This window comes from Momordica charantia (genome assembly GCF_013281855.1).
Source record: "Momordica charantia cultivar OHB3-1 chromosome 8 unlocalized genomic scaffold, Mcharantia_2.0 BLBB01000008.1, whole genome shotgun sequence".
Classification (NCBI taxonomy): Eukaryota; Viridiplantae; Streptophyta; class Magnoliopsida; order Cucurbitales; family Cucurbitaceae; genus Momordica; species Momordica charantia.
In genome coordinates this window covers 31807759-31828180 of record NW_028275166.1, presented here as the reverse complement: position 1 = coordinate 31828180, position 20422 = coordinate 31807759, and the positions used below count along the sequence as shown (strand labels likewise).

The 20422-nt window shown below is 32.1% G+C and overlaps 4 protein-coding genes and 1 pseudogene across 4 annotated transcripts; 2 read left to right on the top strand and 3 right to left on the bottom strand.

Annotated features, from left to right (window-relative positions):
* Nucleotides 1-3504: 3504 nt before the first annotated feature.
* LOC148209924 (GDSL esterase/lipase At5g03980-like) lies at nucleotides 3505-5038 on the bottom strand. Its single transcript, XM_088127029.1, has 5 exons — nucleotides 4777-5038; nucleotides 4467-4679; nucleotides 4216-4364; nucleotides 3838-4111; nucleotides 3505-3722 (listed from the first exon to the last, which is right to left on the bottom strand). Exons 1-5 carry the CDS (start codon nucleotides 5036-5038, stop codon nucleotides 3505-3507), a joined length of 1116 nt encoding a protein of 371 aa, XP_087983155.1.
* A 1381-nt stretch (nucleotides 5039-6419) lies between these two features.
* On the top strand, nucleotides 6420-7934 carry LOC148209923 (GDSL esterase/lipase At5g03980-like; annotated as a pseudogene).
* Nucleotides 7935-11203: 3269 nt separating this feature from the next.
* Nucleotides 11204-12812, bottom strand: LOC111023320 (GDSL esterase/lipase At5g03980-like). Its single transcript, XM_088128072.1, has 5 exons — nucleotides 12549-12812; nucleotides 12240-12452; nucleotides 11985-12133; nucleotides 11607-11880; nucleotides 11204-11509 (listed from the first exon to the last, which is right to left on the bottom strand). Exons 1-5 carry the CDS (start codon nucleotides 12808-12810, stop codon nucleotides 11292-11294), a joined length of 1116 nt encoding a protein of 371 aa, XP_087984198.1. The 5' UTR covers nucleotides 12811-12812; the 3' UTR covers nucleotides 11204-11291.
* A 1152-nt stretch (nucleotides 12813-13964) lies between these two features.
* On the top strand, nucleotides 13965-15618 carry LOC111023260 (GDSL esterase/lipase At5g03980). Its single transcript, XM_088128150.1, has 5 exons — nucleotides 13965-14262; nucleotides 14360-14572; nucleotides 14677-14825; nucleotides 14930-15203; nucleotides 15304-15618. Exons 1-5 carry the CDS (start codon nucleotides 14001-14003, stop codon nucleotides 15519-15521), a joined length of 1116 nt encoding a protein of 371 aa, XP_087984276.1. The 5' UTR covers nucleotides 13965-14000; the 3' UTR covers nucleotides 15522-15618.
* A 784-nt stretch (nucleotides 15619-16402) lies between these two features.
* Nucleotides 16403-20370, bottom strand: RPT5A (regulatory particle triple-A ATPase 5A). Its single transcript, XM_022300733.2, has 10 exons — nucleotides 20171-20370; nucleotides 19931-20047; nucleotides 19025-19132; nucleotides 18590-18781; nucleotides 18312-18503; nucleotides 17924-18042; nucleotides 17756-17843; nucleotides 17441-17560; nucleotides 17209-17349; nucleotides 16403-16823 (listed from the first exon to the last, which is right to left on the bottom strand). The coding sequence occupies exons 1-10, from the start codon at nucleotides 20285-20287 to the stop codon at nucleotides 16746-16748; spliced, it is 1272 nt and encodes a 423-aa protein (XP_022156425.1). The 5' UTR covers nucleotides 20288-20370; the 3' UTR covers nucleotides 16403-16745.
* Nucleotides 20371-20422: the final 52 nt, after the last annotated feature.

Sequence of the window (20422 nt, the reverse complement as noted above, 5' to 3'; positions counted from 1 at the left end):
CATGTCGATGAACATGTCGATGTCGATGGATATTTCGGGAAAAATAATGGAAATCGTGGAAATTGATGAAAAGTTTTTGAATTAGCAAATAAAAGTTGAATTGTAGCTTAATTAGGCTATAATTGATCACATTTAACCATTAAATGTAACAATATGACCATTTTACTTATGAAAATGTCAATGTCGATGGAAATATCGAAAAAAGATTTTTTCCTTTAATGAAGATTGATGAAAATTATTTGAATATGTAAAGTAAACTTTAATTGTAAACATTTGACTAGGATTCATTTGGAGATGAGATAATTACCGACTTGGTTTTCAAACACATTTCTAAATTCTAATTAATTGTTTACTTTTTACCTACCTCTCTTTTCAAATTTGAATTTACACATTTTTCAAACATATTTTCAAATCAATCATCAATTCAATTTTCCAATTAAATTTACACAATTTTCAAACACCTTGATTGTGTCATTTTCCCAAATTATCTACCAATGAGATCCACATGTTCTTCGTATTCTACTCATTTGAGCAATTATCTTCAAAACTTTCAGTCTAGGATTACTGAGGAGAACTATTGTAATTTATATCAAAGTTATCAAGATGGTGCACTAGATTATCCGAGATCATCTTTTTGGTATTAATTAAGTTATCTATTCTAGTTCATGTTTCACTACTATTTGTATTTAATAATATTTTATTTTTTAAAAATTCTAAGATTATTTCAATATTTATATATGTCAATATTTCACATATATTCTTCAATTGTGTAAGTAAAGACTAAATTGGATTAGAAATTATCAATAAAATAAATTCCAAATCTTATTAGACAGTATTAAAATTCGAATGTTTAGACTAAAATTACAGACATCGAGTAAGAAGAAGATGAAATAAAATAACATTAAAGAATAACAAGAAGAAAAAAAATACATGTCAACATTTGAGTCGACATATCGACACTTTATCGATATTTTGACATGTCGACGACATGATTTCTCCGTATGTCGATGTCGACATGCTCGAAACATCGACATGTCCAGCGATATGTCACATGTCTCTCGACATTTTGAACTTTGCTCTTTCTCCTTTTCTCCCCATCTCTTCTCCCCCTCCGGCAATAATAGCTTGCCGATGCTGACTACCGCCGATCAACGCCGACCACCGGTGTCCGGCACCACTGCCGTTTCAGAATATACCGACGACCGCTCCACGCCCACAACCACTGGCGACCACGACGACCCTCTGGTCATTTCAGATCCGAAATAAATTTGGTTCAAGATCTGAAAAGAATGTTCAGTTTCAGATCTGAACAACGATATGTAGGTGCGAAGAATGATGGTAAAAATAAGGGTAAATGAAGGCGTGGATTTTCAGCGCAGTGGCAAACTTATGCCGGAGATGAAGAAGAAGAGAGGAAGGAGAAGAAAAGAGAGAGAAAATTCGTTGGCGCTGAGTGGTCGCCGGTATATTCTAAAATGGTAGTGGCGTCGGACACCAGTGGTCGGCATTGGCAAGCTATTGCCGGAGAAGAAGAAGAGACAAAGAGGAAAGGAGAAAGAGAGAAAGAAGGAAGAGAGAGAAAGTGAAAAAGAGAAAAAAATAAGAAAAAGAAGGAAGAATGCCACATAATCCAATAAAAAGCCATAATAAGTTATAATACTTTAAAATTCATAAAAAAAATGACACTCCCTCTCAAATTTGCCAGGTGAACTATGCCACATCATCCTTCTATTAGTCAACTTACCGTTTAAGACCATTTAGAACCATTTTCTAAGCCTTAGGGACTAAAAGTGCACCTTTTGAAACTTCAGAACTAAATAAACATCTAGCTCAAATAACAAAAAATGTATTTTGTCCTATTTTTTAAATATAGAATAGCTTACAAAATATAAAAGTATGTCGGAGAATCTAAAGCAATACATTATAGTGGTGACAAAAATAAATAGTTAAGCTCATCATGTAAAACATGACTTAAAAATTTGTTTTATAAAGTGTCATTTTCATAATTTTCTTTTAGTACAACATTTGGGGGAGGGGATTCGAACTTGCAATCTCTGGTGAAATATATCAATTACCATTGAGCTATACTCGTTTTTGTCGTTTTCATAATAAATAAATTGATTGGAGACTTGTCTCACAAAAATTGGAATATTTCTTGTCTCATAATATATTGTTTGGCTTAAGATAAATAATTTTACTTTGTCATTCGTCTGTTCATACTCTTTAAAAATTTTCAATACTACCCTTAACTTTTTACAAAGGTTTTAAAAATACAGCCAGTTGAGAAAACATATGTACGAGTCAATTAACGTTTCAAATTTACTTTAAAAGTATTCTTTCTTCATTGTCAAGAGAATTTGCTTATATATTGTTGGTTAAAATATACTTTTTGTCCTTATACTTTTACTAAAGTAACTATTTAGTCATTGAACTTTAGTTTGTAACGGTTTAATCTCCGTACTTTCAAATTAGTAATAATTTAGTTTCCGAACTTTAATATGTAACAATTTAGTCCTTGTAATTTAAAGTTTGTAACAATTTAGTCTTTATCGTGATTTTTTTTTTGTTAAGATTCTTATATGATTGATAAATCAAACAAAATATGTTTATAAATTAGAAAGAGTAAATTGTTATAGGATAAAAATGGACGCTTAATTTTAGTAAGATTTTTCATGATAAGGACTAAATTGTTACAATTTTTAAACTACATCGACTAAATCGCTACAAACTAAAATTCAGGAACTAAATCATCGTTACTTCGTTGAAAATACAATGACTAAATCATTACAAACTAAAGTTTAGAGACTGAATCGTTTCTTTAGTAAAAGTACAAGGACTAATTGTATCTTTTAACCTATATTGTTTTATTCAATTTTACCCTAATATCCTCTTAAAAATAATAACTTCTTCTACATTTTCAGAAATAAGAAGTGTTTTTTAAACCAATATCAAAATTTAAGGGTATTTTTTGTAATTTAGCTTAAAAACTGTCTAGAGATGGAAAGAAAATGAGTATAATGTCTGAAATTTGGGCTTGATAAACGAGAATTAAAAATTGATTACATTGCCATTAATTATTAGGGGACAAAATTATGCATATTTAATTATATTTTATATTAACAAAAGTACATGAAACTTTTACTAATAATAAATCATATATATAAACAAAATGTGCATGTGGAGTCTTCTAAAATTTACTTAAGATTTCATTGACAGATAATCAGAAAAAACATTGTTAGAATTCATATAAACGAATTAAATTTACCCAACCCATCAATTTAAGCTTTTGGGTTGGAGTTGATAATTTTTAATTTAGTGCCAACTCTGTTTGTCAAGCCACAGTTCACGGAAAAAAAGGAAAGAAAAAGGTTAAAAAAAAGGGAGTAAACATGGGATTATATAATAAATGGAATACTTGAATTTCATTAATGAATCAATAAAGACCTAACTAAATCATAAACATTACGAAAAAGTAAAAATAAAAAAAAATCACTCAAACTAAATTTAAACAATGCAGTGCAATTTTGGAAAGATGTCATGGATGAGCCAATACGCCATCAATTTGTAAGCTTTTTGTGTCAAATGGATTCCATCCCAACTTATATGTTCGTGAGGATTTGGGCAAATTGGTACATCAGGAAGTCCGCAAATCTTTATGAGGTTAAAATTGTAGTTCCCTCCAATCCCACAGCATGATTTTTGCAAAGAAGCTTCATCAAATCCTGCTCATTTAAATATGGATAAGAAACAAAATATTAATAATTTATAGAAGAACAATATCAAATAAACAAAATCTTAAGATCTAAATTTTATTTTGTAAAATGTAGAATAGTATACCGAGCACAAAAGCATGGCGAAGAATCCAAAGCAATGCATTATAGTAGTCGCCATATACGATAACAGTATGTGGATTCTCCCTTTTGAGTACTTCAATAGCTTGCTTGATTTGATCATTGTGATAACTGGCCAAACTATTCAAACCCTTCAAACAATGAAGTTCATCATAAGCGGTTGTATCATTGGTTTGGAATCCGGTGAGATAGATGGGTAAACATCCAATTGGAAAGTTTCCAGGAACAATGACTCGAGTAGCACCATAACTTATCACTTTCTGCAAACCATCAACATAAACCAAAAGAGGGGATTAGATTAGTCGGGAAAGCCTCAATGATCCACATCACTTGTAAAAAGTATATAAATATAAATATAAATTACCTCAACTGCATTCTTTATGGTTTGAACAACATCTGGCACCATATCTTTCACCTCTTGAATAGTTTTACCTTGGAACAAAGCATAATTATAATCATTCCCGCCAATCTCGCCCACCAAGAACAAAGCACTCCCTAACTTCTCAACGCAATCTATAGCATATAAATACAAAAAAAATCAATATGTATAATAACGAGATAAAAAAAAATGAAAGTATTTACATATATAAAAATAGAAGGTTAGTAAACAATGACCTCTTTCATTTAGACAAATAGATTCAAAATGAGAGTGCATCCAACCAAGCTGACGATCGAGAGAAGAATTGGTAACTGGAGAAAAGATTTTATTGCGGAAAAGAGTCTCGGAAGACAAAGCGGTAGAACCAGCCACTGCAAAATTCACTCCACGATTCTTCAAAGCATTTTTGTTAAGATAAGGATTCACCAACGGAAGTCCCGTATCCAAAGCTACAAAATCACCATTAACGGAAACCTTTATTAGAAAAATTGGAATAGAAAGTGAAATTAGAAAAATAACAAGAAGATAGAAGTAGAAATAAGTTACCGAAGTAATCGAGCATGAGTAAGCCGTTAGAGCAGCGGCCAGTGGCTCCATGGAAGAAGGTTTCACCATAGGGAAGGCGAGAGAAGGTAGTATTAGGATTTTCACGGATGAGATTTCCAGTGTCGGAGATTGAGTCCCCGAGTTGGTATATTGCATCGAACATACAAGTCCTCAGAAGATGGGCGGTGGAAGGAGGAGAGAGAAGAAGAAAAAGAAGAGGAAGAAGAAGAGACAAGGATGATGATGTAGTTGAAGTAGGCATTGTCGCAAAAGGGAGAGATTTTTGTGTTAAAAGGAATTCGTCGGGGGAATTGTGAGTGAAGAGTGGAATAATAGTGAAGCCTTATTTATAGGTTTTGATTTCTTCCCAATCCTTATGGGATAGTGGTTTGAATTTTGATTTTCAATTTCCTGTTCCTTCTAAGAATGGGAAATACGCCTTCTTATTATTTTTTAAAATTTTTTTATATCTATTATTTTTTAAAATTAAAAGTAAAATAAAGTTTAAAAAAATCATAATTATTATTTTAAAAATTGTTTTAAATATGTAGTTCGATGTGGCAGTTTAATGTATGTACGGGACATAATTTTTAGTTTTAATTATTGTTTTTATTGTTAACATGGAAAAATTTGACTAAAAATTAAAATATGCCCTTATAGCTCCCGTAGGCTCTTAAATTTATCACATATTTTATTTTATTTATTTCACTTTTTGAATTTTTTTTCGTTGATTTTGTGTCGCAATAAATTTGTTCAACGGGATAAAAACAAAAATATCAATAACCACTTTCCCTCTTTTTACGTTTTAAATATCAGTAAACAAAAGATACATTTTGAATAAATAAGATTCCTTTTTTCCAAATAAAAAATTAATTAAAAAGTAAAATTGTTTTATTTAGAAATTTTTTATTTATTTAGCCCGACTTAGAAAATATCGAACCGTTTAATTAATCAGGTAAAATTATTTTATGTTACTTCCTTTGAGCTCTGATTGATTAATTGGTCAAATAAAATCATTTTATTTTGTTTTCATTTAAAATTTGATTAATTAATTATATCAAATTATTTTCGATTTTGATTTTTTTTCTATTAAGTAAATTTGACTTTTGAATTTTTATAAATGGCAAACTTCACAATTTTTTTCGAAGTCTAAAGTAGTGGCAAAAGGGAATTCCCAATAGAGAAAGAAAAGAAAATTGAAATTAATTAAAATTAAAAATCAAAATTTAAACCCTTTAATCCCATAACGAATCGGAAGAAATAAAAAACTATCAATAATATTTTAGACTAATTTTAAGTATTATTAAATAAATTCCATGTTATAAAATTTCATAATGAATAATAATTATTATCTAAAACGGCTTTATTTTATTATGATATTTGAAGTTTCAAAATATATTTTTCTTGTAATTTAAAAAAATAACCATTATAATCTTTTTACTTTATACTTTATGAAATGACGAGAAGGAATTCCCAATCTTAAAAGGATAAGGAAATTCAAAATCAAATTCAAACCCCTTTTATCATCGAAGGAATTGGAAGAAATCAAAACTTATAAATAAGGCTTCACCATTATTCCACTCTTCACTCACAATTTCCCCTGCGAATTCACTTTACACCAAAATTCTCTTCCTTTTGCAGCAATGGCGATTTCCTTTACAACATCATCTTTCTCTCTTCTTCTTCCTCTTCTTTTTCTTCTTCTCTCTTCTCCTTCCACCGCACATCCACTAAGGGCCTGTATGTTCGATGCAATATACCAACTCGGCGACTCGATCTCCGACACCGGAAATCTGATCCGTGAAAATCCTAATACTACCTTCTCTCACCTTCCCTACGGTGAAACCTTCTTTCATGGTGCTACTGGCCGCTGCTCCAACGGCTTGCTCATGCTCGATTACTTCGGTAACTTATTTCTACTTCTATATTCTCTTTCTTTCTCTAATTTCACTTTCATTGCAATTTTTCTATTAAAGGCTTCTATTAATGGTGATTTTGCAGCTTCAGATGTCGGACTTCCATTGGTGAATCCTTATCTAAATAGGGACGCTTTGACAAATCACGGAGTCAATTTTGCAGTGGCTGGTTCTACAGCTTTGTCTTTTGAGGCTCTTCTCGGCAATAAAATCTTTTCTCCAGTTACCAATTCTTCTCTCGATCATCAACTTGGTTGGATGCACTCTCATTTTGAATCTATTTGTCTAAATTAGAGAGGTAATTGTTCACTAACCTTCTATTTTTATATACGTAAATACTTTCAGTTTCTTTTTCTCTTGTTATTATACATATTGATTTTTTTTTTGTATTTATATGCTATAGATTGCATCGAAAAGTTAAGGAGTGCTTTGTTCTTGGTGGGCGAGATTGGCGGGAATGATTATAATTATGCACTGTTCCAAGGTAAAACTATTCAAGAGGTGAAAGATATGGTACCGGATGTTGTTCAAACCATAAAGAATGCAGTTGAGGTAATTTATATTTATATATTTTTTAAAAGTGATGTGGATTATCGAGATTTTCCCTACTAATCTAATCTCCTCTTTTTGCTTATGATGATGTCTGCAGAAAGTGATAAGTTATGGTGCCTACTCGAGTCATCGTTCCTGAAAACTTTCCAATTGGATGTTTACCTATCTATCTTACTGGATTCCAAACCAATAATACAACCGCTTATGATGAACTTCATTGTTTGAAGGGTTTGAATAGTTTGGCGAGTTATCACAATGATCAAATCAAGCAAGCCATTGAAGTACTGAGAAGGGAGAATCCACATGCTGTTATTGTGTATGGCGATTACTATAATGCATTGCTTTGGATTATTCGCCATGCTTTTGTACTCGGTATGCTATTCTACATTTTACAAAATAAAATTTAGATCTTTGGTATTGTTCTATAAATTATTAATGTCATGTTTCCTATCCATATTTACAATATGAGCAGGATTTGATGAAGCTTCTTTGCAAAAATCATGTTGCGGGATTGGGGGCAACTACAACTTTGACCTCATGAAGATTTGCGGACTTCTGGGTGTACCAGTTTGTCCAAACCCTCATGAACATATAAGTTGGGATGGAATCCATTTGACGCAAAAAGCTTATAAATTCATGGCATATTGGCTCATCCACAACATCTTCCCAAAATTACACTGCATTGTTTAAATTTAGTTTGAGTGGTTATTTATTTATTTTTATGTTTATGATCTAGTTAGGGTTTTTCTTTTTAATACAACAATTAGGGACAGAGGATTTGAACTCATGACCTATTGGTCTCTTCTCTTGATTAGAAATAGATGCTAATTACGTTAAGCTCGATGATTTAATTAGATTCCTTATTGATTCATTAATGAAAAGTATTACATTTATTATATAATCCATGTTTACTTATTTTTTCCTCATGAACTGTGGCCTAAAAAAGCAAAGTTGGCAATGAATTAAAAATTATCAACTCGAGTAGAAATTTATGTTTTTTCGTATTATCTGTCAATGAAATCTCAAGTAAATTTCATAAAACTCTGCATGCATATTTTGTTTATTAGTAAAAATTTCATGTATTTTAATTGATATCAAATATAATCTAAAATACAATGAAATATGCATAATTTTGTTCCCTAATTATAATTTATCGCAATGTAATCAAAAATTTTAATTCAAGCCTCAATTTCAGACATTGATACCCACTTTCTTTACATGAACTTTGCCATTGGTTTAATAAACAATTCCATCCTTCTAAAACGTAACAGTTAATATGGAAGCTTATGTTTGAAAAAATAGAGAAAGTACGGAAAAAGCTATCGTTTTTAAGAAGGAATTAGGATAAAATTGAAAAAAAACGATATAAAAGCAAGCTCTCTTGACATTGAAGAAAGAATATTTTTAAGGTAAAATTAAAACATTAATTCGCATGTATATATTCAAAAGACTGTATTTTTAAAATGTTTATAAAAAATTAAGAGTAGTTTTGAAATTTCTTAAATAACATAATGGACCATTGGCAAAGTTAAGTATTTTTTTTAATATTTAAGCCAACAATATATTATGAGACGAGAAGTATTCTATTTTTTGTGAGATAAGTCTCCGATCAATTTATTATGAAAATGTTAACATTTTATATAAAATAAAATTTTTAAGTCATGTTTTTATTTTTTCAACCGTTCGTCGAGTGACAAGAAGTACCTTTTAAAACTTTAGAGATCAAATGTACACTCCAGGATTGACCGTGTATACATTTTGCTGTTTGTTTAATGATTAATGAGAAATTAAAGGTAAGGGCTGAAATAATGTTTTAAGTTGAAGTCCAAAAATTTGGGTATTAAAAACCAACACTTGGAAGTTGAATGATTTGAAAGTTTGGGTATTAAAATGATACTAATATCAACCTTTTAAGGATTAAGATAAGATTTAACCCTAAACATTATCTTTAGCGGTGTACAACAAAATTCAATGACCCAAATAAACCGATCAACCTAGTCATAAACTTGTTTGGATTGGATTGGGTTCAAATAAATGAAAATTCTATCAGTTGGATTGGTTCAAAGGTTCACCAAAAATACGTTTAGGTTGAACTGAACTAATCCGAATTTATTATTAATTCTAAAATTATTTTTTTAGGTACCATAAAAATTATATATAGTTTTATTTATTTTGATTTTATTTCATTCAATAGTTCTTTATGAATAAAAATCTACTTAGACAATATATAAATAAATGTTAAGAATGAAGATATTATCATTTACTTTTTTTTTTGTTATACAATACTTTGAATAAGTGACCCGAATAATCTAAACGAGCCAAAATCATATTTGCATTAGATTTTTTATCTAAAAAAACAAAACATTAAAAAGTGTGAACATTTCCATAATATAAATTGTTAGGAGACTTCTTGTCTCACAAAAAAAATGAAAACTTCTACCAATATATGAGCATGACTGAGCGGTAATTGACATATATTCCTTTTTTTCGAGGTCAGAGGTTCAATTGTTCGAGTATCAATATATGATATTTAGGGCAAGGCTAAATTATCAGAAATATCTCTAAATTTTATCATTTTTAAAAAATATTTCTATTATTTTAAAAGTTTCAATACTTGATCTTTCATAATTGTTTGAAAAAGAATTTGGATCAACAACATGACAATTAACGTGAAAGCTTGGATTGAGTCCCAAAAAAAAAAAGAGAAAATCTAAAAGAAATTATTGTTGATGCGTGGATTACGTTCTCCCGGTTCCTTCCGAGGTTCGCACCAAACTTGATTATCAGGGAATCGAAGACCTGCAAAACCGAACAAAGCTTAGACCGGTGTGAATCCAGTCACACGGGCTCCGATGTCTAAGTTAGCAAGGAGTGTAGATGAATAATGGAATTCTAAGTGTAGAATTTGGCTTACCTTAGGGTTACACTACATGGCCTATTTATAGTCGCTCGGAAGGTTCCAGACCCTTCTAAATGAGCCCTAGTTCGTCACTGCAAGGCCTAAGGTGCGTGGAGATCAGAAGAGGGCGATTACCGAGCTTGGCAATGTGCTGAGCCCTCGGATCAGGACCGAGCCGCGGTCCAGTTCTTCCGATGACTTCTTTGCTCCTCTCCTGTTCTGTCGGTCTGTTGCTTTGTCGTTTTTCCTTTGTATAACAACTATCATTTTTAAAAGAGGGATTAAGGCAATGCTTTTTAAAAAATTGGCAAAATGGGGACCTATATGTCACGTCAACTGTGAATTGCTTTTTATAGTTTTCCATGAGGAGTCAAGCTACCTATCTTCTCCTCCAATTGCACGATATCAATCTTGACTATTGTTTCATGAAATTATATGCTAACTTCAACCTTGGATTATCCTTAGCTAAAGAAAAGAAAGATAATTGGAGACTAAAGATCATAGTCTAATTTTCACAACATATGAAAAAGAGAGTCTTATTCCAGTTATTCCCGGCAATCGCTCTTTTAAGGGTTAAAAGAGAGGATCAATATTTTATATTCTACCATGTCAATTTTTTTGTTTAAAATGTTAGCGAATGTTTACTGTATTATTGAAACGCACCGGAAAGGTGAATGATAGTAATTATATTGAAACTAAAAAAAAAAAACTATTTTTTAAACAAAAAGCAAATTTAGGGATATATTTTTTGTATTTAGGAATTGAAAATTTTAAGGAGAACAAATTATGCATATTAAATTATATTTTATATTAACTAAAGTACATAAAATTTTTACAATTAATAAATAATATATATCAATAAACAATGTGGAGTTTTCTGAAATTTTCTTAGATTTCACAGAGAAATCTAAAAAATCATGTCTACTCGAGTCCATAATTTTTAATTAATTGCCAACTCTGTTTTTTAGACCACAGTGTGCAATTGATTTTCACATTTCTTTTAGGTTGAAAAAGGAAAAAGAAAAAAACTAAACACCGGATTATATATGAAATGTAATCTTTGAATTTTATTAATAAATCAATAAGGACCTAACTAAATCATAAACATTAAGAAAGAGTAAAAAAGAAAAAAGAAAAAAAAACTAAATTTAAAAAATGCAGTGCAATTTTGGGAAGATGTCATGGATGAGCCAATATGCCATGAATTTGTAAGTTTTTTGCGTCAAATGGATTCCATCCCAACTTATATGTTCATGAGGGTTTGGGCAAACTGGTACACCAGGAAGTCCGCAAATCTTCATGAGTTCAAAGTTGTAGTTGCCCCCAATCCCACAACATGATTTTTGCAAAGAAGCTTCATCAAATCCTGCTCATGTAAATATGGATAGGAAACACAACATTAATAATTTATAGAACAATACCAAAGATCTAAATTTTATTTTGTAAAATGTAGAATAGTATACCGAGTACAAAAGCATGGCGAATAATCCAAAGCAATGCATTATAGTAATCGCCATACACAATAACAGTATGTGGATTCTCCCTTCTCAGCACTTCAATGGCTTGCTTGATTTGATCATTGTGATAATTTGCCAAACTATTCAAACCCTTCAAACAATGAAGTTCATCATAAGCGGTTGTATCATTGGTTTGGAATCCGGTGAGATAGATGGGTAAACATCCAATTGGAAAGTTTCCAGGAACAATGACTCGAGTAGCACCATAACTTATCACTTTCTGCAAACCATCAACATAAACCAAAAGAGGGGATTAGATTAGTCGGGAAAGCCTCAATGATCCACATCACTTGTAAAAAGTATATAAATATAAATATAAATTACCTCAACTGCATTCTTTATGGTTTGAACAACATCTGGCACCATATCTTTCACCTCTTGAATAGTTTTACCTTGAAATAGTGCATAATTATAATCATTCCCACCAATCTCGCCCACCAAGAACAAAGCACTCCTTAACTTCTCAATGCAATCTATAGCATATAAATGTGAAAAAAAAAATCAATATGTATAATAACAAGAGAAAAAGAAACTGAAAGTATTTCCATGTATAAAAATAGAAGGTCAGTGAATAATTACCTCTTTCATTTAGACAAATAGATTCAAAATGAGAGTGCATCCAACCAAGCTGATGATCGAGAGAAGAATTGGTAACCGGAGAAAGTATTTTATTGCGGAGAAGAGCCTCGAAAGACAAAGCTGTAGAACCAGCCACTGCAAAATTGACTCCGTGATTTGTCAAAGCGTCCCTATTTAGATAAGGATTCACCAATGGAAGTCCCGCATCTAAAGCTACAAAATCACCATTAACAGAAGCCTTTATTAGAAAAATTGCAATGAAAGTGAAATTAGAGAAAGAATGAGAAGATAGAAGTAGAAATAAGTTACCGAAGTAATCGAGCATGAGCAAGCCATTGGAGCAGCGGCCAGTAGCACCATGAAAGAAGGTTTCACCATAAGGAAGGTGAGAGAAGGTAGTATTAGGATTTTCACGGATCAGATTTCCGGTGTCGGAGATCGAGTCGCCGAGTTGGTATATTGCGTCGAACATACAAGCCCTTAGTGGATGTGCGGTGGAAGCGGAAGAGAGAAGAAGAAAAAGAAGAGGAAGAAGAAGAGAGAAAGATGATGTTGTAAAGGAAATCGCCATTGCTGCAAAAGGAAGAGAATTTTGGTGTAAAGTGAATTCGTAGGGCAAATTGTGAGTGAAGAGTGGAATAATGGTGAAGCCTTATTTATAGGTTTTGATTTCTTCCAATTCCTCTCTGGATAAAAGGGGTTTGAATTTAATTTAGAATTTCCTTATCCTTTTAAGATTGGGAATTCCTTCTAATTATTTTATAAAGTAAAATGATTATAATGATTATTTTTTGAAATTACAAGAAAAAGATATTTTGAAACTTCAAATATCATCAGAAAATAAAGCCGTTTTAGATTATAATTAGTATTCATTATGAAATTTTATAACAATGCAATTTATTTAATAATACTTAAAATCAGTCTAAAATATTATTGATAGTTTTTTATTTCTTCCGATTCCTTAACGGATAAAAAGTATTTGAATTTTGATTTTAAATTTTGAATTTGAATTTCTTTATCTCTCTTTGATTAAGAATTCCTCCTACCACTGCTTTTGATTTCGAAAAATGTTGTGAAGTTGGCAATTTATAAAAACTCAAAAGTCAAAAGGAAATAATTTAATTTACTTAATAGAAAAAAAAATCAAATTATCAATATCGAAAATAAGTTAATATAATTAACTAATCAAATTTTAAATGAAAACAAAATAAAATGATTTTATTTGACCAATTAATCAATCAAAGCTCAAAGGAAGTAACATAAAATGATTTTTCTTGATTAATTAAACAGTTGAATATTTTTTAAGTCGGGCTAAATTAATTCAAAATTTTCTAGATAAGAAAAATTTTATTTTTCAATTATTATTTTTATTTAAAGAAAAAGAATCTTATTTATTCAAAATTTTAAGTCAATTTTTTTTTCATGTCAGCAATAAAAAATAATAATTAAAATTGAAAATTATGTCCCGTATACGCATAAAACTGCCACATCGAACTACATGATGATTTAGAACAATTTTAAAAATAATCAATTATGATCTTTTTTAATACTTTATTTTACTTTTAATTTTCAAAAATGATAAGAAGGAATTTCCCAATCTTATAAGGAATAGGAAAGTCAAAATAAAAATTCAAACCACTATCCGATGAGGATTAGGAAGAAATCAAAACCTATAAATAAGGCTTCACCGTTATTCCACTCTTCACTCACAATTCCCCCAACGAATTCCTTTTAACACCAAAATCTCTCCCTTTTGTGTCAATGGCTACTTCAACTACATCATCATCCTTCTCTCTTCTTCTTCCTCTTCTTTTTCTTCTTCTCTCTCCTCCTTCCACCGCCCATCTTCTGAGGACTTGCACGTTCGATGCAATATACCAACTCGGGGACTCAATCTCCGACACTGGAAATCTCATCCGTGAAAATCCTAATACTACCTTCTCTCGCCTTCCCTATGGTGAAACCTTCTTCCATGGAGCCACTGGCCGCTGCTCCAACGGCTTGCTCATGCTCGATTACTTCGGTAACTTATTTCTACTTCTATCTTCTTGTTATTTTTCTAATTTCACTTTCTATTCCAATTTTTCTAATAAAGGTTTCCGTTAATGGTGATTTTGTAGCTTTGGATGCGGGACTTCCGTTGGTGAATCCTTATCTTAACAAAGATGCTTTGAAGAATCGTGGAGTGAATTTTGCAGTGGCTGGTTCTACCGCTTTGTCTTCCGAGACTCTTTTCCGCAATAAAATCTTTTCTCCAGTTACCAATTCTTCTCTCGATCGTCAGCTTGTTTGGATGCACTCTCATTTTGAATCTATTTGTCTAAATGAAAGAGGTCATTGTTTACTAACCTTCTATTTTTATATATGTAAATATTTTCAGTTTTTTTTCCTCTCGTTATTATACATATTGATTTTTTTTTGTATTTATATGCTATAGATTGCATTGAGAAGTTACGGAGTGCTTTGTTCTTGGTGGGCGAGATTGGCGGGAATGATTATAATTATGCACTGTTTCAAGGTAAAACTATTCAAGAGGTGAAAGATATGGTGCCGGATGTTGTTCAAACCATAAAGAATGCTGTCGAGGTAATTTATATTTATATTTATATACTTTTTACAAGTGATGTGGATCATTGAGACTTTCCCTACTAATCTAATCCCCTCTTTTGGTTTATGTCGATGGTTTGCAGAAAGTGATAAGTTATGGTGCTACTCGAGTCATTGTTCCTGGAAACTTTCCAATTGGATGTTTACCCATCTATCTCACCGGATTCCAAACCAATGATACAACCGCTTATGATGAACTTCATTGTTTGAAGGGTTTGAATAGTTTGGCCAGTTATCACAATGATCAAATCAAGCAAGCCATTGAAGTACTGAAAAGGGAGAATCCACATACTGTTATTGTATATGGCGACTACTATAATGCATTGCTTTGGATTCTTCGTCATGCTTTTGTGCTCGGTATGTTATTCTACATTTTACAAAATAAAGTTTAGATCTTTGGTATTGTTCTTCTATAAATTACTAATGTTTTGTTTCCCAACCATATTTATATGAGCAGGATTTGATGAAGCTTCTTTGCAAAAATCATGTTGCGGGATTGGAGGCAACTACAACTTTAACCTCATGAAGATTTGCGGACTTCCTGGTGTACCAGTTTGTCCAAACCCTCATGAACATATAAGTTGGGATGGAATCCATTTGACGCAAAAAGCTTACAAATTCATGGCATATTGGCTCATCCACGACATCTTCCCAAAATTGCACTGCATTTTTTAAATTTAGTTCGTGTGGTTTATATTTATGTTTTTTTATTTTTAAATCTTTACGATTTAGTTAGGATTTAGTTAGGTCCTTATTGATTCATTAATGAAATTCAAGAATTCCATTTATTATACAATCCCATGTTTACTTCATTTTTTTTTTTTTACCTTTTTCTTTCATGTTTTTATGAACTGTGGCCCAAAAACAGAGTTGGCAATTATAAATTTATGTTTTTCGGATTAATGAGAAGGCTCCACAGACACATTTGTTTATATATATTATTTATTATTAGTAAAAGAATTATTTACTTTAATTAATATCAAATATAATCTAAAATTTAATTAAATATGCATAATTTTGTACCCAATAATTAATGGCAATATAATCAAAATTTACAGTTCACTCTATCCAAATTAGCCTAAATATCTGACATTCATACCCACTTTCTTTCCATCTCTCCATACAATTTCTCATGACAACATTAACACTTTTTAAAACAGTTTTTTGAGTCGTGTTTCATTTTTCTAGTACAAAAATCTAATGCAAATACAAATTTATATAATTATCTTCAAGGTTTATAAATTATATATAATTTCCGACAATAATCCTTAGAAATCATCTGAAATAAAAACCAGAAGCACTTACCAAGAAAGTTCAAAGTTCCTTTGAAAAGACAGATATGGATCTAAATAAATGTGTGTTTGAGAGTGATTTTTACACTGTTACCAAAATCAATTACATTTCCATTGATCGTTTCAAAAAATAATTTTAAGAAAACATAAAATCATTTAAAATTAGTTTATATCACTTGGATGGTGATTTTGAAAAATCAATTATTCTTAAATTTATTTTTTCAAAATCACTCCTACGATCACTCTCAAACACACCCTAAGCACTTTCACCAGAAGCATTCCGCGTAAACTTACAAACTTTCTTACAACACCAACAATAAACACATCTATCAGCTGGTGTAAGATCTAAAAGCTTCTCTCAGTTTTCACATCAGACAACAGACTAATTCTAATTTTTTTTAAAAAGGACCCAACAATTTCCAGTTGAAGAAATAACAATCTTTAGAGGAGCATCTGATTCTGCCTGGCTATCATACCTCCAAATTTAGAACACGAACTGAACTGCACAGAAGCCGAGCTTCTAATGTCGGGTCTGTGTTGACGAACTTCTCGCTCATTTGTTTCTGGATTTGCCATGGCCACAACCATTGGTTGATGTTTGATAGCTCTATGCATAGTAATTCAGGCTTGATTTCTTCTTGGCTTGAACTTGTATGATACCTTCATTGAAGTCCTCATGGTTCACCTGATTGTTCCAAAGAAAAAGAAACAATCAAATGAATCCATTACTTCAAAAGTTGTAAGTGCATGCTCCAGATTATTCTCTAAAATGAAAGCCAAATAAAGAGTTTCATTCAAGCACCATAAGCTCGATCCCACATCGTCATCTACATACCTTTTCTTTTTCCTTTTTTTTTCCTATTCGTGGTATGGTATCAAATCTAACCCCACTATTCTATACGGAGATTTCAAGAGATATCAAATAAGCTTTCCACCCAGAAAAAAATTTCCCCAAACGTCTGTTCCAGATTTTTACCACCTCATCACTGTATCGTCAAAGACCCCTTACATATATCTAAAAGACATGATTAATCATGTGTATGTGCATTCATGAGTGTGAGAGAAATCACCTCAGTTGCATCACGGCGAAGAGCCAACATGCCCGCCTCGACACAAACTGCTTTTAGTTGCGCACCATTGAAATCATCGGTGGACCGAGCTAGTTCTTCAAAGTTGACATCTGGGTGGACATTCATCTTCCTTGAGTGGATCTACAATTGTGTTTTGCAACGATTATGAAATGACAAAAAATTACAAGGCAAAAGGCAACATGAGAACTAAAAAAAAAAAAAACATAAAAACCTGCATGATTCGAGCCCTTGCTTCTTCAGTGGGATGAGGAAATTCGATCTTCCGATCTAATCGACCAGAACGCATGAGTGCTGGATCAAGAATATCTGCACGATTTGTTGCTGCTATAACCTGCAATTATAAGAGATCTAATTTAATAAAATGAGATTCAAACATCATGAAAAATACAACTCAGCCCCAAAAGCAAAGAGATTTTTTGAGGTACAAGTCAAGTGCTAATCAAATCAACATAAACCCAGCATTCCCTGAGGTAAAACAATGACGTGATTCACATCAAAATAATTCAAGAAAAGAACCAAAAAAAACCTTAATGCGTTCATCGCTACTAAACCCATCCAGTTGATTGAGTAACTCCAACATGGTTCGCTGCACCTCCCTGTCTCCACTTACTTCGCTGAAGCAAAAGAAAAATAATACATAAATATATCATCTAAGAGAGCTTTATAAAAATATCTAGTACAAGCATCAACAGACCTGTCAAATCGCTTTGTTCCAATAGCATCAATTTCATCAATAAAAATGATGCATGGGGATTTTTCTTTTGCAAGCTGAAAAGCATCTCGAACAAGTTTTGCTCCATCCCCAATGAACATCTGCAATAATTCCAAGTTAAATTGCTAATAGACACATCTAAAAGGAAAGAGTGATAAAAAGGCATAAAAACACATGAAGCCAATTCAATAGCATCAGATACATCAAAAATAACCTAATAGAACAGAATTTTTCATTTTTGAAACGAAATTTTAGCTTCATTAACACTGTATGATGCAAAGAAAACTAGCGTAACAGTGAAAATTCATAAAACAGGCAAGACGATAAGGTTCAGTGATCAAATAACTATTTTGCACAGACAAATCTGTACCTGGACAAGTTGCGGGCCAGCCAACTTCAGGAAGGTAGCATTTGTTTGTGCTGCACAAGCACGTGCCATCAAAGTTTTCCCAGTGCCAGGAGGTCCATACAAGAGCACACCCTTAGGTGGACGAATTCCTAGCTTCTGAAACCGCTCTTTGTGGGTCATGGGTAAGACAATGGCCTCCACTAGTTCTTGAATCTGTGCAAATAATATAACAAGCAATTGTAAATGGCATCCAACATAACCAGCAAACTAATGAACAGATGTCTAGAGTCTGAAAGTGCCTGCTTTTCCAGCCCTCCAATGTCATTGTAGTCTTCAGTTGGTTTCTCGTCAACCTCCATAGCCTTCACTCGAGAATCATACTCAGATGGCAGAGTATCCAAAATCAGGTAACTATCCTTGTTTACACCAACCAAGTCACCTGGCTTTAACTTGTCAGGATCAACAAGCCCAACAACAGGTAAAAAGATAGTCTGCAGCCAAGAAAAAATTATAATTAAATAAAATTCTTTACAATTTCTTACAGCTTATGTCAAATGAAAGCAATCGGTTAGAAAAATTTATGTTGATTTTAACTTAATGAAGATTACATCAATTTATATTTCTGCCAGATTAAAAATAAAATATTAGTTGTAAGGAACTTTTAGAGGTATACAAACATTGACACAAAAGTGGATTATATTATGATCATACAAGAAAATCTGGTCATAGCAAACCTGGCGAGTGGATGTCTTCAGTACAACACATTTTCCTTTCCTTTGTGAGTCGAGATCAATATTTGCACCATCTTCTTCTGCTTCATCTTCTGGGTTCATTTCTAAAATCTGAAAAGAAAAAAAAAACAATCGGTTGAAAACCAGGAGTTCAGCCAATGCGGACAAATACTAAACAAAAACCTACTTGGCCACTAAAAATGAGAGAAAATAGGCCTTAGAAGCACTAAAAGTAACACATCAACTGTGGTTCCAAGAGGATATAGAATAAAAAGTCAACAATTGATCTATGATTAACCATCATTAGATGGAAAATTTCAAGGAAGAGAACCAGCTATTCTTAATTAAAAATGACTGCATAGAACCCTCTAAACCTCATATACCGATAACTGTATAAAATCACCTTCATTCACCATGGAGTCAACCAAATAAAAATGCCTAATTACTTGAGGTTTCTGGCTCAAAAATAGAGGCTAGAAAAACCAAAAATAAAGCATAAATAAATACTAAGATCACTTGATCACCTGGGAAGTAACTTATAGTCCTTTATTTCATTATATCCACTAGCATAATTTCCATCGAACCCACTTCATGATTAAACAATAAGGATTCTCTCCCTCACATTTTCTTTGGTTGATGTATAATATCAAGCTCGGAAACAATTCCAACTAGAGCTCACATGCATGCTAGAATTCATAATAAACCAGTTTAGTTTCTGTATATTTCTATATACATTTGACCAACTCCAGTCCACCAGCCTTTGCAAGACGCAAAGACATAATTGATTTCATTTCATGTACAAAATCTAGCTAAGTAGAAATGGGTTTGCTGCTAGGAAAAAAAATGAAATGCACATACAAATAATTCTTTAGAGAAAAAAATTAGTTTGAGAGTAAGCTGTAAGCATACCTCGACAATGTTCCCGACCAAGTAAGGCAGCTGCTTATTGAGTTTAATCTTCTCCTGGTTCTCCTTTATCTTTTCCTTGAATGAATCCAACTCCAGATTTGTTCTTTGCACCTCTTCCTACACTCCCATAACCAGTCAGAAAATCAGAACTCTCCAAATGTAATACATACATACATACATACAAACAGAATTGTAGTAGAGACAGATGACTGGAAACGAGTGATAAGAAGAGTACGGGACCTTGAGAATCCGAATCTCATTGTCGAGCAGACGCGAAGCCCTAATAATGTCATCGGTGGCCATTGAAGCAAGCTGATCATCTTCGAAGTTGGAATCTTCAACCATAGCCGTCGCCATTTGGATGAAACTATTTGGAGACACAGAAATTGGAAGGAAACTAAACGAAGATGTAAGAACAGCAGAAATGGAGAAGGCCAGGGGAAGAAGGTAAGGTAAAAGACAAAGCTAACTTGTCGCCGAAGAAATGGGGAC